General features: G+C 30.3%; 1 protein-coding gene across 11 annotated transcripts in view; it reads left to right on the top strand.

The window, feature by feature from the left end:
• Nucleotides 1-13,318, top strand: part of LOC130895111 (uncharacterized) — a 112,783-nt gene that overhangs the window by 79,498 nt on the left and 19,967 nt on the right. For all 11 annotated transcript variants that reach the window (XM_057802265.1, XM_057802259.1, XM_057802263.1 and 8 more), the window contains exons 2-5: nucleotides 7,932-8,189; nucleotides 9,420-9,577; nucleotides 11,133-11,179; nucleotides 13,055-13,203. In XM_057802265.1, coding sequence (XP_057658248.1) covers nucleotides 7,932-8,189; nucleotides 9,420-9,577; nucleotides 11,133-11,179; nucleotides 13,055-13,203 — 612 coding nt within the window. The remainder of the gene's footprint in view (nucleotides 1-7,931; nucleotides 8,190-9,419; nucleotides 9,578-11,132; nucleotides 11,180-13,054; nucleotides 13,204-13,318) is intronic.

The raw sequence follows: 13,318 nt of genomic DNA, 5'->3' as shown, positions 1-13,318 counted from the left end.
TCAGTTTTTTGAATTTTTTCCCTTTCGAATTACATTTTCTCGTATATAAATATAAAAATAAATGAAAAAGAAAGTATCCGCTATGTAAATTTGAATATTTTCCGCGGTTGAGTGTATGCGAAGAAGTTGAAAAGTGCCCCTCGGCGAAACTTAATGACCATGTACACTTACCACTCGAGACGGAACGTAAAAAATAATAGAAAAAGAATCTCGAGTGGAAACGACGTACAGACGTTTTAAATAATTTTTTTTTTTTTTCTATATGGAATTTCGCTACTTTACCGGTCAAAGTTCCATACGTCACACCGGAATTTTCGTCCTTGAAAAGGCACTTCCTTTGTACTTCTGAATGATGCGAGATTACTTGGGTTTGAAGAGTAGTCGATTCGGAATTCGAAACATCATTTCGTGACTTACGGATTTGGGACGTTTAGTTTTTTACTCTTCTGGGTACATTAGTTTGTTAGTTACCATTCAGAACAGGAAAGGCCATAGAAATTAATTAATTTAATATTGATAACGATTTTATTAACCTTAATATATTTACTATAACTACTATTTTTCACCAAATATTACTTTCACTTCACCAATTTACTTTTTTACTTCACTATTTTACAAATTTACTTTTATCAAATTTTTTATAAGCTTAATAAGCTAGAAGCTGACAAAAATGAATTTCCCAAATATGTTACGTTCAATTTTACACTCTTGTTAAGCTGAATCAATAATTCGACAATTAAAAAGTGTCCCACTAAATTTTTAAACTTATTTATGATTTTAATAAGCTCGAAGCTTCAAAATGAAGTTGTAGGGTGTAATGAAATCAATTTTGATTAATTAATAAGAAGAATGAATCATTTGAGAATCAAAAAGTGTCTCGTCAAATATTTTGAGATTATTTATGAACTTAATAAGCTACAATCTGTCAAAAATCAACTTTCCAGAATTAAATTTCAAATTCTTGTTAAGCTGAATGAATAATTCGACAATTAAAAAGTGTCTCACTAAATTTTTAAACTTATTTATGAGCTTAATAAGTTCGAAGCTTCAAAATGAAGTTGTAGGGTGTAATGAAATCAATTTTGATTAATTAATAAGAAGAATGAATCATTTGAGAATCAAAAAGTGTCTCGTCAAATATTTTGAGATTATTTATGAACTTAATAAGCTACAATCTGTCAAAAATCAACTTTCCAGAATTAAATTTCAAATTCTTGTTAAGCTGAATGAATAATTCGACAATTAAAAAGTGTCTCACTAAATTTTTAAACTTATTTATGAGCTTAATAAGTTCGAAGCTTCAAAATGAAGTTGTAGGGTGTAATGAAATCAATTTTGATTAATTAATAAGAAGAATGAATCATTTGAGAATCAAAAAGTGTCTCGTCAAATATTTTGAGATTATTTATGAACTTAATAAGCTACAATCTGTCAAAAATCAACTTTCCAGAATTAAATTTCAAATTCTTGTTAAGCTGAATGAATAATTCGACAATTAAAAAGTGTCTCACTAAATTTTTAAACTTATTTATGAGCTTAATAAGTTCGAAGCTTCAAAATGAAGTTGTAGGGTGTAATGAAATCAATTTTGATTAATTAATAAGAAGAATGAATCATTTGAGAATCAAAAAGTGCCTCGTCAAATATTTTGAGATTATTTATGAACTTAATAAGCTACAATCTGTCAAAAATCAACTTTCCAGAATTAAATTTCAAATTCTTGTTAAGCTGAATGAATAATTCGACAATTAAAAAGTGTCTCACTAAATTTTTAAACTTATTTATGAGTTTAATAAGCTCGAAGCTTCAAAATGAAGTTGTAGGGTGTAATGAAATCAATTTTGATTAATTAATAAGAAGAATGAATCATTTGAGAATCAAAAAGTGCCTCGTCAAATATTTTGAGATTATTTATGAACTTAATAAGCTACAATCTGTCAAAAATCAACTTTCCAGAATTAAATTTCAAATTCTTGTTAAGCTGAATGAATAATTCGACAATTAAAAAGTGTCTCACTAAATTTTTAAACTTATTTATGAGCTTAATAAGTTCGAAGCTTCAAAATGAAGTTGTAGGGTGTAATGAAATCAATTTTGATTAATTAATAAGAAGAATGAATCATTTGAGAATCAAAAAGTGCCTCGTCAAATATTTTGAGATTATTTATGAACTTAATAAGCTACAATCTGTCAAAAATCAACTTTCCAGAATTAAATTTCAAATTCTTGTTAAGCTGAATGAATAATTCGACAATTAAAAAGTGTCTCACTAAATTTTTAAACTTATTTATGAGTTTAATAAGCTCGAAGCTTCAAAATGAAGTTGTAGGGTGTAATGAAATCAATTTTGATTAATTAATAAGAAGAATGAATCATTTGAGAATCAAAAAGTGCCTCGTCAAATATTTTGAGATTATTTATGAACTTAATAAGCTACAATCTGTCAAAAATCAACTTTCCAGAATTAAATTTCAAATTCTTGTTAAGCTGAATGAATAATTCGACAATTAAAAAGTGTCTCACTAAATTTTTAAACTTATTTATGAGTTTAATAAGCTCGAAGCTTCAAAATGAAGTTGTAGGGTGTAATGAAATCAATTTTGATTAATTAATAAGAAGAATGAATCATTTGAGAATCAAAAAGTGCCTCGTCAAATATTTTGAGATTATTTATGAACTTAATAAGCTACAATCTGTCAAAAATCAACTTTCCAGAATTAAATTTCAAATTCTTGTTAAGCTGAATGAATAATTCGACAATTAAAAAGTGTCTCACTAAATTTTTAAACTTATTTATGAGCTTAATAAGTTCGAAGCTTCAAAATGAAGTTGTAGGGTGTAATGAAATCAATTTTGATTAATTAATAAGAAGAATGAATCATTTGAGAATCAAAAAGTGCCTCGTCAAATATTTTGAGATTATTTATGAACTTAATAAGCTACAATCTGTCAAAAATCAACTTTCCAGAATTAAATTTCAAATTCTTGTTAAGCTGAATGAATAATTCGACAATTAAAAAGTGTCTCACTAAATTTTTAAACTTATTTATGAGTTTAATAAGCTCGAAGCTTCAAAATGAAGTTGTAGGGTGTAATGAAATCAATTTTGATTAATTAATAAGAAGAATGAATCATTTGAGAATCAAAAAGTGCCTCGTCAAATATTTTGAGATTATTTATGAACTTAATAAGCTACAATCTGTCAAAAATCAACTTTCCAGAATTAAATTTCAAATTCTTGTTAAGCTGAATGAATAATTCGACAATTAAAAAGTGTCTCACTAAATTTTTAAACTTATTTATGAGCTTAATAAGTTCGAAGCTTCAAAATGAAGTTGTAGGGTGTAATGAAATCAATTTTGATTAATTAATAAGAAGAATGAATCATTTGAGAATCGAAAAGTGCCTCGTCAAATATTTTGAGATTATTTATGAACTTAATAAGCTACAATCTGTCAAAAATCAACTTTCCAGAATTAAATTTCAAATTCTTGTTAAGCTGAATGAATAATTCGACAATTAAAAAGTGTCTCACTAAATTTTTAAACTTATTTATGAGTTTAATAAGCTCGAAGCTTCAAAATGAAGTTGTAGGGTGTAATGAAATCAATTTTGATTAATTAATAAGAAGAATGAATCATTTGAGAATCGAAAAGTGCCTCGTCAAATATTTTGAGATTATTTATGAACTTAATAAGCTACAATCTGTCAAAAATCAACTTTCCAGAATTAAATTTCAAATTCTTGTTAAGCTGAATGAATAATTCGACAATTAAAAAGTGTCTCACTAAATTTTTAAACTTATTTATGAGTTTAATAAGCTCGAAGCTTCAAAATGAAGTTGTAGGGTGTAATGAAATCAATTTTGATTAATTAATAAGAAGAATGAATCATTTGAGAATCAAAAAGTGCCTCGTCAAATATTTTGAGATTATTTATGAACTTAATAAGCTACAATCTGTCAAAAATCAACTTTCCAGAATTAAATTTCAAATTCTTGTTAAGCTGAATGAATAATTCGACAATTAAAAAGTGTCTCACTAAATTTTTAAACTTATTTATGAGCTTAATAAGTTCGAAGCTTCAAAATGAAGTTGTAGGGTGTAATGAAATCAATTTTGATTAATTAATAAGAAGAATGAATCATTTGAGAATCGAAAAGTGCCTCGTCAAATATTTTGAGATTATTTATGAACTTAATAAGCTACAATCTGTCAAAAATCAACTTTCCAGAATTAAATTTCAAATTCTTGTTAAGCTGAATGAATAATTCGACAATTAAAAAGTGTCTCACTAAATTTTTAAACTTATTTATGAGCTTAATAAGTTCGAAGCTTCAAAATGAAGTTGTAGGGTGTAATGAAATCAATTTTGATTAATTAATAAGAAGAATGAATCATTTGAGAATCAAAAAGTGCCTCGTCAAATATTTTGAGATTATTTATGAACTTAATAAGCTACAATCTGTCAAAAATCAACTTTCCAGAATTAAATTTCAAATTCTTGTTAAGCTGAATGAATAATTCGACAATTAAAAAGTGTCTCACTAAATTTTTAAACTTATTTATGAGCTTAATAAGTTCGAAGCTTCAAAATGAAGTTGTAGGGTGTAATGAAATCAATTTTGATTAATTAATAAGAAGAATGAATCATTTGAGAATCAAAAAGTGCCTCGTCAAATATTTTGAGATTATTTATGAACTTAATAAGCTACAATCTGTCAAAAATCAACTTTCCAGAATTAAATTTCAAATTCTTGTTAAGCTGAATGAATAATTCGACAATTAAAAAGTGTCTCACTAAATTTTTAAACTTATTTATGAGCTTAATAAGTTCGAAGCTTCAAAATGAAGTTGTAGGGTGTAATGAAATCAATTTTGATTAATTAATAAGAAGAATGAATCATTTGAGAATCGAAAAGTGCCTCGTCAAATATTTTGAGATTATTTATGAACTTAATAAGCTACAATCTGTCAAAAATCAACTTTCCAGAATTAAATTTCAAATTCTTGTTAAGCTGAATGAATAATTCGACAATTAAAAAGTGTCTCACTAAATTTTTAAACTTATTTATGAGCTTAATAAGCTCGAAGCTTCAAAATGAAGTTGTAGGGTGTAATGAAATCAATTTTGATTAATTAATAAGAAGAATGAATCATTTGAGAATCAAAAAGTGTCTCGTCAAATATTTTGAGATTATTTATGAACTTAATAAGCTGCAATCTGTCAAAAATCAACTTTCCAGAATTAAATTTCAAATTCTTGTTAAGCTGAATGAATAATTCGACAATTAAAAAGTGTCCCACTAAATTTTTAAACTTATTTATGATTTTAATAAGCTCGAAGCTTCAAAATGAAGTTGTAGGGTGTAATGAAATCAATTTTGATTAATTAATAAGAAGAATGAATCATTTGAGAATCGAAAAGTGCCTCGTCAAATATTTTGAGATTATTTATGAACTTAATAAGCTACAATCTGTCAAAAATCAACTTTCCAAAATTAAATTTCAAATTCTTGTTAAGCTGAATGAATAATTCGACAATTAAAAAGTGTCCCACTAAATTTTTAAACTTATTTATGATTTTAATAAGCTCGAAGCTTCAAAATGAAGTTATTGGGTATAATGAAATCAATTTTGATTAATTAATAAGAAGAATGAATCATTTGAGAATCAAAAAGTGCCTCGTCAAATATTTTGAGATTATTTATGAACTTAATAAGCTACAATCTGTCAAAAATAAACTTTCTAAAATTAAATTTCAAATTCTTGTCAAGCTGAATGAATAATTCGACAATTAAAAAGTGTCTCACTAAATTTTTAAACTTATTTATGTGCTCAATGAGCTCAAAGACGATAATAAGCTAAAGACTGATAAAAAATGAACTTATCAAAGGTAATAAGTCCAATTTTTTTCAATTAATAAGCAAAATAAATTACTAGAGCGTGGAAAAGTGATTCATCAAATTTATGAACTTTATAAACCGTATTAAAGGTATTTGTATTGATATCTTGATAAACTTGATCTCTTCAATGGTTTGTATATGTAAAGACCTTGGCAAAAAATGATCCTCTGCATTAAATATGTGTTCAAACTCATTTCCTGTACTATTGCATCCAGATATTTATATTTTTTCACTTGTGCATCAAAAAGTTTTATTTTGAGTGCTAAACTTGCGCAAAATCAACCGGTTTGCAACCTCGTTTATTGTTTTGAACATTTTCCAAACACTATAATTTAAAAAAAAAATCACAATCTTGCAGTTCGCAGAAACCGAATCATTCTAAAAACTCCGAGTAAACTTTTAATAAAATCTTTCAACAGACATCGGATAATATTTGAACAATCTTTTTGTTTATAATCGAATCGGACTTTATACCCCTAAGTGGTTAAACCCGAAATCCAATAAAAACAATGGGGCAACTTGAAAAATCCGAACTTCTCTTAGGGTTCCTCTCGAGTTCATCGCTTGTCAATACTTCCAGTTCTCCCTTCACCTTATTGTTTGTTCTGATTTTGCAGCATTCTTAATTTCGCGAAGTTACACACAAAGCTCTCGAAGTTGGAGCGGGAGTTTTCTAGAGAGTCATTAGCCGAAAGTTGCGTGACCCGAAAACAGAAACAAACTTCGATTCAATCACGGATCAAACAACAAACACTCCGTTTTGGAGAAATGCGCATCGAATCTATTTTTATATCGTCGATTAACGAAAAAATTTTCATCGAAAGGGTTTATATAAATATTTAGTTCGTAGTTTATTCAATTTGGAAGTTGCTTTTCAATCGTCAGGTAGGGATCGGGATACTCGAAGTTTGCTAAACTAATAACATCTCGCGAACGTTCAGATATAAATAACTCGCTATCGCACAATTATATTCTTCAAGAGTCTTTGGATAACTTTCTAAACTGAAGCGATGCCGAAAGATGCCGGGATTTCCCAAGAGCGTAGGCGTCCATAAACGTCCACAAAATATTTACCAAAAGGATATCGAATTGATGATTAATTTATGTTTATAAATCTTCTCGATGTTAGGTCTTTTCTATTTCAAAATTCGATAATTTTTTGAAAGATTGATAAAATTGACGTTTCTTTAAGTCCTTATCAAAATATGATCCCGATCACTACATATCAAAATATGATAAAGACTTGAACAAAAGTCGAAACGTCAATTTTATCAATCCTTCAAATATTATCGAAAAAAAACTAATTTTGGAACGGAAGAGACGTAAAATCGAGAAGATTTAGAAACATAAACATTTTAAAAGGACTAAATGAAAGGAATAAATGACTGTGGGTACAAATAATTAGATTTAAGAACTTCTTCTTATGAAAACTTCTCAAAACTCGAAAGAATGGTCAATTCCTATGTAAAAGATGTCATACCAACAGTTTAAATATCAAGGATATTGATTTTAGAAGCTAGATTTTGTCAAGCGTGGGAATAATCTACGGGAATCAGCTTAGGCGATTTTGGATGCTGTTAACGAAGATTTTTCCTGAAATCACTGCAGCTCGTATCATGAAACTGTACTAATTTATTATATATACGTATAAAAATCGTTATAAAGGCAAAAAACTGTGATTCCTGGGCTTCTATATCACTAAAATAATGCGTCTTTGGGTATTCCGGTTCAGTATTTCCAAATGAATTGCACTGATTCAAAAAAGCAAAGACAAATCGAAAAAAAATCATTTTCTAATGAAAACGATATCAAAAATATCAATTTAATTGAGAATACAGGGTGAATAATTAATAATTTAATTCAGTAATCAACATTTTGGCGACGGCGCGCGGAACCGCCACCAAAATTTCGAATAAATTTTAAAAAGCGGTGAACGCGCAATTTAAATTGAAATAATTCAAAGCGATTGTTTGCCTACTGTTTATATACTATACAGGATTGAGTAAATTTATTTTCGTTTTTTCAGGAAGGCGAGCGAGGTTATTTAGAAGGTCTCGCCTCTAGGTACGCCGATTTATTTAGTACTCATTACGTTGACGTTTTGGGACATCTAGAAGATTTGCGAAGAATAGAATGGGCGGAAATGTCACCGAAAGATAGAAAAGTCACGACACCGAGTACACCACCTACTAATTACAGTCCAACGACAGGTAGAGGTACCCCGGTATCCGCACCTCTAACTACTTCGCTTTCTCAACCTATATATGTACCTGGAAAGTATTCGGTGAGTTTATTAAAACGACATTTTGTTTTTTCTTTATGTGAGAAGCACAAAAGGGGCTAGTTCAAGTATATCAAGATGATAATGATCTCAAACATCTGTTGGTAATAGATTTCACAAGCTTGAACATCTCCAAAGAGACGAGATAAATTGAATTTCTCGAGGTCTGCTTTAGAACCACGTCTACCTGTCGAGGAGGTTTTGAAGTTCTCGAGGTCTGCTTTAGAACCACGTCTACCTGTCGAGGAGGTCTTGAAGTTCTCGAGGTTTGGTGTAGAACCACGTCTACCTGTCGAGGAGGTCTTGAAGTTCTCGAGGTTTGGTGTAGAACCACGTCTACCTGTCGAGGAGGTCTTGAAGTTCTCGAGGTCTGCTTTAGAACCACGTCTGCCTGTCGAGGAGGTCTTGAAGTTCTCGAGGTCTGGTGTAGAACCACGTCTGCCTGTCGAGGAGGTCTTGAAGTTCTCGAGGTCTGCTGTAAAACCACGTCTGCCTGTCGAGGAGGTCTTGAAGTTCTCGAGGTCTGCTGTAAAACCACGTCTGCCTGTCGAGGAGGTCTTGAAGTTCTCGAGGTCTGGTGTAGAACCACGTCTGCCTGTCGAGGAGGTCTTGAAGTTCTCGAGGTCTGCTTTAGAACCACGTCTGCCTGTCGAGGAGGTCTTGAAGTTCTCGAGGTCTGCTGTAGAACCACGTCTGCCTGTCGAGGAGGTCTTGAAGTTCTCGAGGTCTGCTGTAAAACCACGTCTGCCTGTCGAGGAGGTCTTGAAGTTCTCGAAGTCTGCTTTAGAACCACGTCTACCTGTCGAGGAGGTCTTGAAGTTCTCGAGGTCTGCTTTAGAACCACGTCTACCTGTCGAGGAGGTCTTGAAGTTCTCGAGGTCTGCTTTAGAACCACGTCTACCTGTCGAGGAGGTCTTGAAGTTCTCGAGGTCTGCTTTAGAACCACGTCTACCTGTCGAGGAGGTCTTGAAGTTCTCGAGGTCTGCTTTAGAACCACGTCTACCTGTCGAGGAGGTCTTGAAGTTCTCGAGGTCTGCTGTAGAACCACGTCTGCCTGTCGAGGAGGTCTTGAAGTTCTCGAGGTCTGCTGTAGAACCACGTCTGCCGTTTTCGAAACGCCGGAACGTGGTTTATCGAACCCGAGGAATCGGCAACGAGAAACGATATTTCAACGAGCGGAATCAAAACCGAAAGTTATTTTTCTTTTATTTTTTTCTTATATTTTGTTTACAGCCGTCTAGTTGTTTGAGCGACAAAGAAGAAGACGAAATATACGGATTTGGTTACGGGGTATTCGCAGCTCACATAGCTAGACAACAACAACAACGAATTCTAGGTCAACAACATAATCAACACGTAGCCGGTCATCAGCAACAACACAACTACCAAACGTGAGTTTTTTTCATGATCGTTTAGTTTATTTTCTAAACGCTGCGATGTCTGTCCTATATAAACGGCAATTTCTTTCTTAATTTCTGCGTATTATCATAAAATTCCTCTTGATACTTTTAAAGGGACAATCTGTACAATATAAAGATGAATTTTTCGATAGATTTTTTTGATAAAAAGGCAAACTTTTGTTTAAATAGATAACATTCATGATTTGGGAGATATTTGGTTTTCAGATCGTTGTAAATGTTAAAGAAACAAAAAAGTATGAAGAAAATGATAAAAAATTTGTAATTATTCATTAAAAACATATTAAAACATTTTTAAATGTAAATAAAAACAAAAAAATCGATATTCGAAGTGAGCGTATCTTGAAATTTGGTAGAGTATTCCAAGATTTTGACTTATAAGGTCACAAAGAAAGTTTCTTCAACAAATCTCATATCATCTTTAGAATAATTGGAATTAATTGAAATTATTGTGGTATTAAGAGGAAATTCAACAACCTTATTATCGTGATTATGCTTAATAACTTAATGGAAACGAGGTAGTAACCATATATAATTAATATTGTTTGATAATTATAGGATATTAATTAACATTCATCCCTGGTAATTGTTAAGTAATTTATTAATAATATTATTTTATACGTTAAAAACTTTACAAGATATTAAAATATGTATTAAAACTTTAAATACTACGATTCCTTAAAACCAAATTTGAATTCTTCGATTTTTTCTATATATTTCGATTGAAAATACAAATAGTTTTTAGGGAAAACTTTTTTTTTTTTTTTCGAGAAACCTCAGGAAAACATTTTCTTTCACGTACAACGTCTCATTGATCTTCTACGTGAAACTCTTCGTGTTCCAAAAACAAGATTATCCCTTAAAACTTCGCAATTCAATTTCGAATTAGGAAAGTTTTTTTTCGTATTGATTTTTGCTTGCTTTTTATAAATTCGATTCTACCTTTGCACTACTAAGTCGTGAATGTAATTTTCCCGGAAAACAACTTCGCTCGTCAGACGTTTTTCTTTAATTACAAACCTATTTTTCTAATACTAGACTTTCCTCCAATATACACTGTGCAAAATAATTTAGTTGTTCTCTTTTGGTCTAACAAACTTTTTTACTTATCTTGAATCGCCCATGTGTCTTCACCAGCTCGACTGCTTTGCAATAACCGGAGGATTAAATACCTCGTTGTCATTTTCATCTCCAGGTTACCATAGTTTAACTCCTAGATAATGCACAATGTTTTGAGTGTTCGATTTCTTCAGTTACATGTCCCAGCAAATGTACAATTTGAAATTTCTACTGTTTTTTTCCCAGTTTTTCTTATTAGAATTCTACAATCTTTCTAATTCCCTACTTTCAACATTTCTGGAAGCTTTTCTGTTCTTCAAAGATTGAATTTTCATTTTCCTCGTGGCCTTTTTTACTATTCTATTTCTAATTTCTCTATTATTAACTTTACTCTCATAATTTTTGTATGTTTTATCGTTATCGAAAACATACAATTCATAATAAGTAAGAAAAACGTTTTTTTTTTCAGATGTCTGAGTCCTAGATCAGCTTATTTTTATGAATTTCCACCAAACGGTAAGTGTATTAATAAAATAATTGAATTTTATATTAAACGCAACTATTTAATAAACAAATTTCGTTACTATCGTTAGTTTCATTCATGTTGTTAATAACTTCTGTCGAAACAAATCAATTCTAATACTAATATAGAAAAACTGGGAAAATAAAATTTTAAATGTTTGATTTAGACAGTTTTTACGTGAAAAAAACTTACAGAAATCGAAGAAAAGTTACTTTAATATCATTATAAAAGTTCAGTATACAATTTCTGTAGTATAAACAATAAATTAACTGGAAGGGTTTGATTCTCTTGAGTTTTATTTTTGCTAATGTACCAAGAGGCATCTCGGATGATTTCTCAGCCGATTTGCTGCATCCTCAAGCTTAATATCTAAATACAGAGTGTATTTTTTTAACTTTAGATATATTGTACATCCTAGATCCTATTTAATTAACTTGAGAGTTAAATTTATGAATATCGCGTACGAGTGTAATCAACTTCGTTGAAAAGTTGGCGGTTTGTCAAGCTTAAAAAACCGCATTTAAGTATCTAAGAACGATAAATTAACAAAAAAAAAACGGACAAGAGGAAGCGTCGTTTTTGATAATGAACGGACTTTTGGGCATTTTATACTATGCCAGTATTGCAGTCCAACTATTTATTAATTTTATAGAAATTACAATTATTTTTAAATAATATTTAATTGTAAAAGTGAATCGATTTTTATCTAAGTACAAATTAAGGGATTCGACAAGGTCCTAATTCCGTATGCATGCGTGGTAAGGTGATTTCGAAATTACATTAGGACGTATGCCTTTGGTACTGTTAATTTGATTAAACGCGTTGGGATTCCGCTCAGGATTCCTGAATAGATTTCGAATAAACACAATTATCGATTTACGTGATACAAAAAAAAACATTACAACATGAAATATGTTAAATATTTTATATCTGTATGTTATTAAAAACTTCTTTAGTTACCTTTATGTACTTTTATAATTAAATTGTTTCCTTTTTAGGTCTTTTTTTTTTTAATTTTTACAAAACTCGAGTTATTTATGATCGTTTAGTTTATTTTCTAAACGCTGAGATGTTTGTCCTATATAAACAGCATAATATTTTATATTATAACAAATAATTACGTGGTAATTAGAACTCTGTTTTTTTATAATCTAAATTTATAAAAGAAAAACAAAATTTTGACGTTTGACTTGCTTTCTTTTCCATCTATTTATATAAAATTTTCTTATATCCACCTTCAAGTTTTGTATCCATTTCTATAGACTTTTCTTTTTATATATTTCCTCTTAATAACGTGTTTGCTATTCTATAAATATTCAAGACATACCTGGCTTTTTAACCTATTATTTCTTCTTCAGACTTTTTCTTTACTAGACTTTCCTTTTCCGCATTTCCACATCATTCAGTTCGATAAAATCCATAGTTCGACGTAATTTGACGTTTCGACGAACTTTTTTGAAATTATGGCGATCGCAACGGCGCCTTCGCCATATAGTGAAAAAAATTCGGCGCTCCCGCCATAATTTTAAATGCAGATATTTCGAGATATAAATCATCCGGCGATTCGTTATTTAAAAAACATTCTAAATAGTGATGTTTAAATAAGAAAAAAATTTGTTTTTATTACTTTTATTTCGAATATAAAAGTTGAAATTTGATTATAGTTTCATCGTAAGTTTCCAAATTAAAAGTTTTTCTCACTTTATCTTAATTGGAAATTTTCCTTGTTTTATTAATGAATCGATATCTAATGAAAGCTACTATAATGAGAAGTTTTTGACGGTTTTTTCGACAGAGGTATGAAGAAATTTCGCATTCACATCGTAATAGTACAGTCAAATTTATAATTTCAAAATTTTTTGTTTCAGATCAAAATTATACCAACACCAACAAAAAACGAACGACTTTTTCTAGGTTTCTTCGCGGTCTCAAAACGTCACATAGAAAAGAAAAACACGGAGGCAGCTCTCCGAGGCATGGGCGTGCCGCAGCTACAGCCAGAGGCGTCCCGCAACGGGTAAAAAATCGTCTTTCTTCAATTATTTTTTTCCCCCAACAATTCCAACTACTTTTCCGATGTTGGAAGGCAAAATTCTACAAACTTGATATCAATTTCCTCAATTATATTCTCG

Source organism: Diorhabda carinulata, chromosome 6, assembly GCF_026250575.1.
Source record: "Diorhabda carinulata isolate Delta chromosome 6, icDioCari1.1, whole genome shotgun sequence".
Lineage (NCBI taxonomy): Eukaryota > Metazoa > Arthropoda > Insecta > Coleoptera > Chrysomelidae > Diorhabda > Diorhabda carinulata.
Note: the sequence above shows the minus strand (reverse complement) of the source record. Positions and strands in the feature narration are given on the sequence as shown.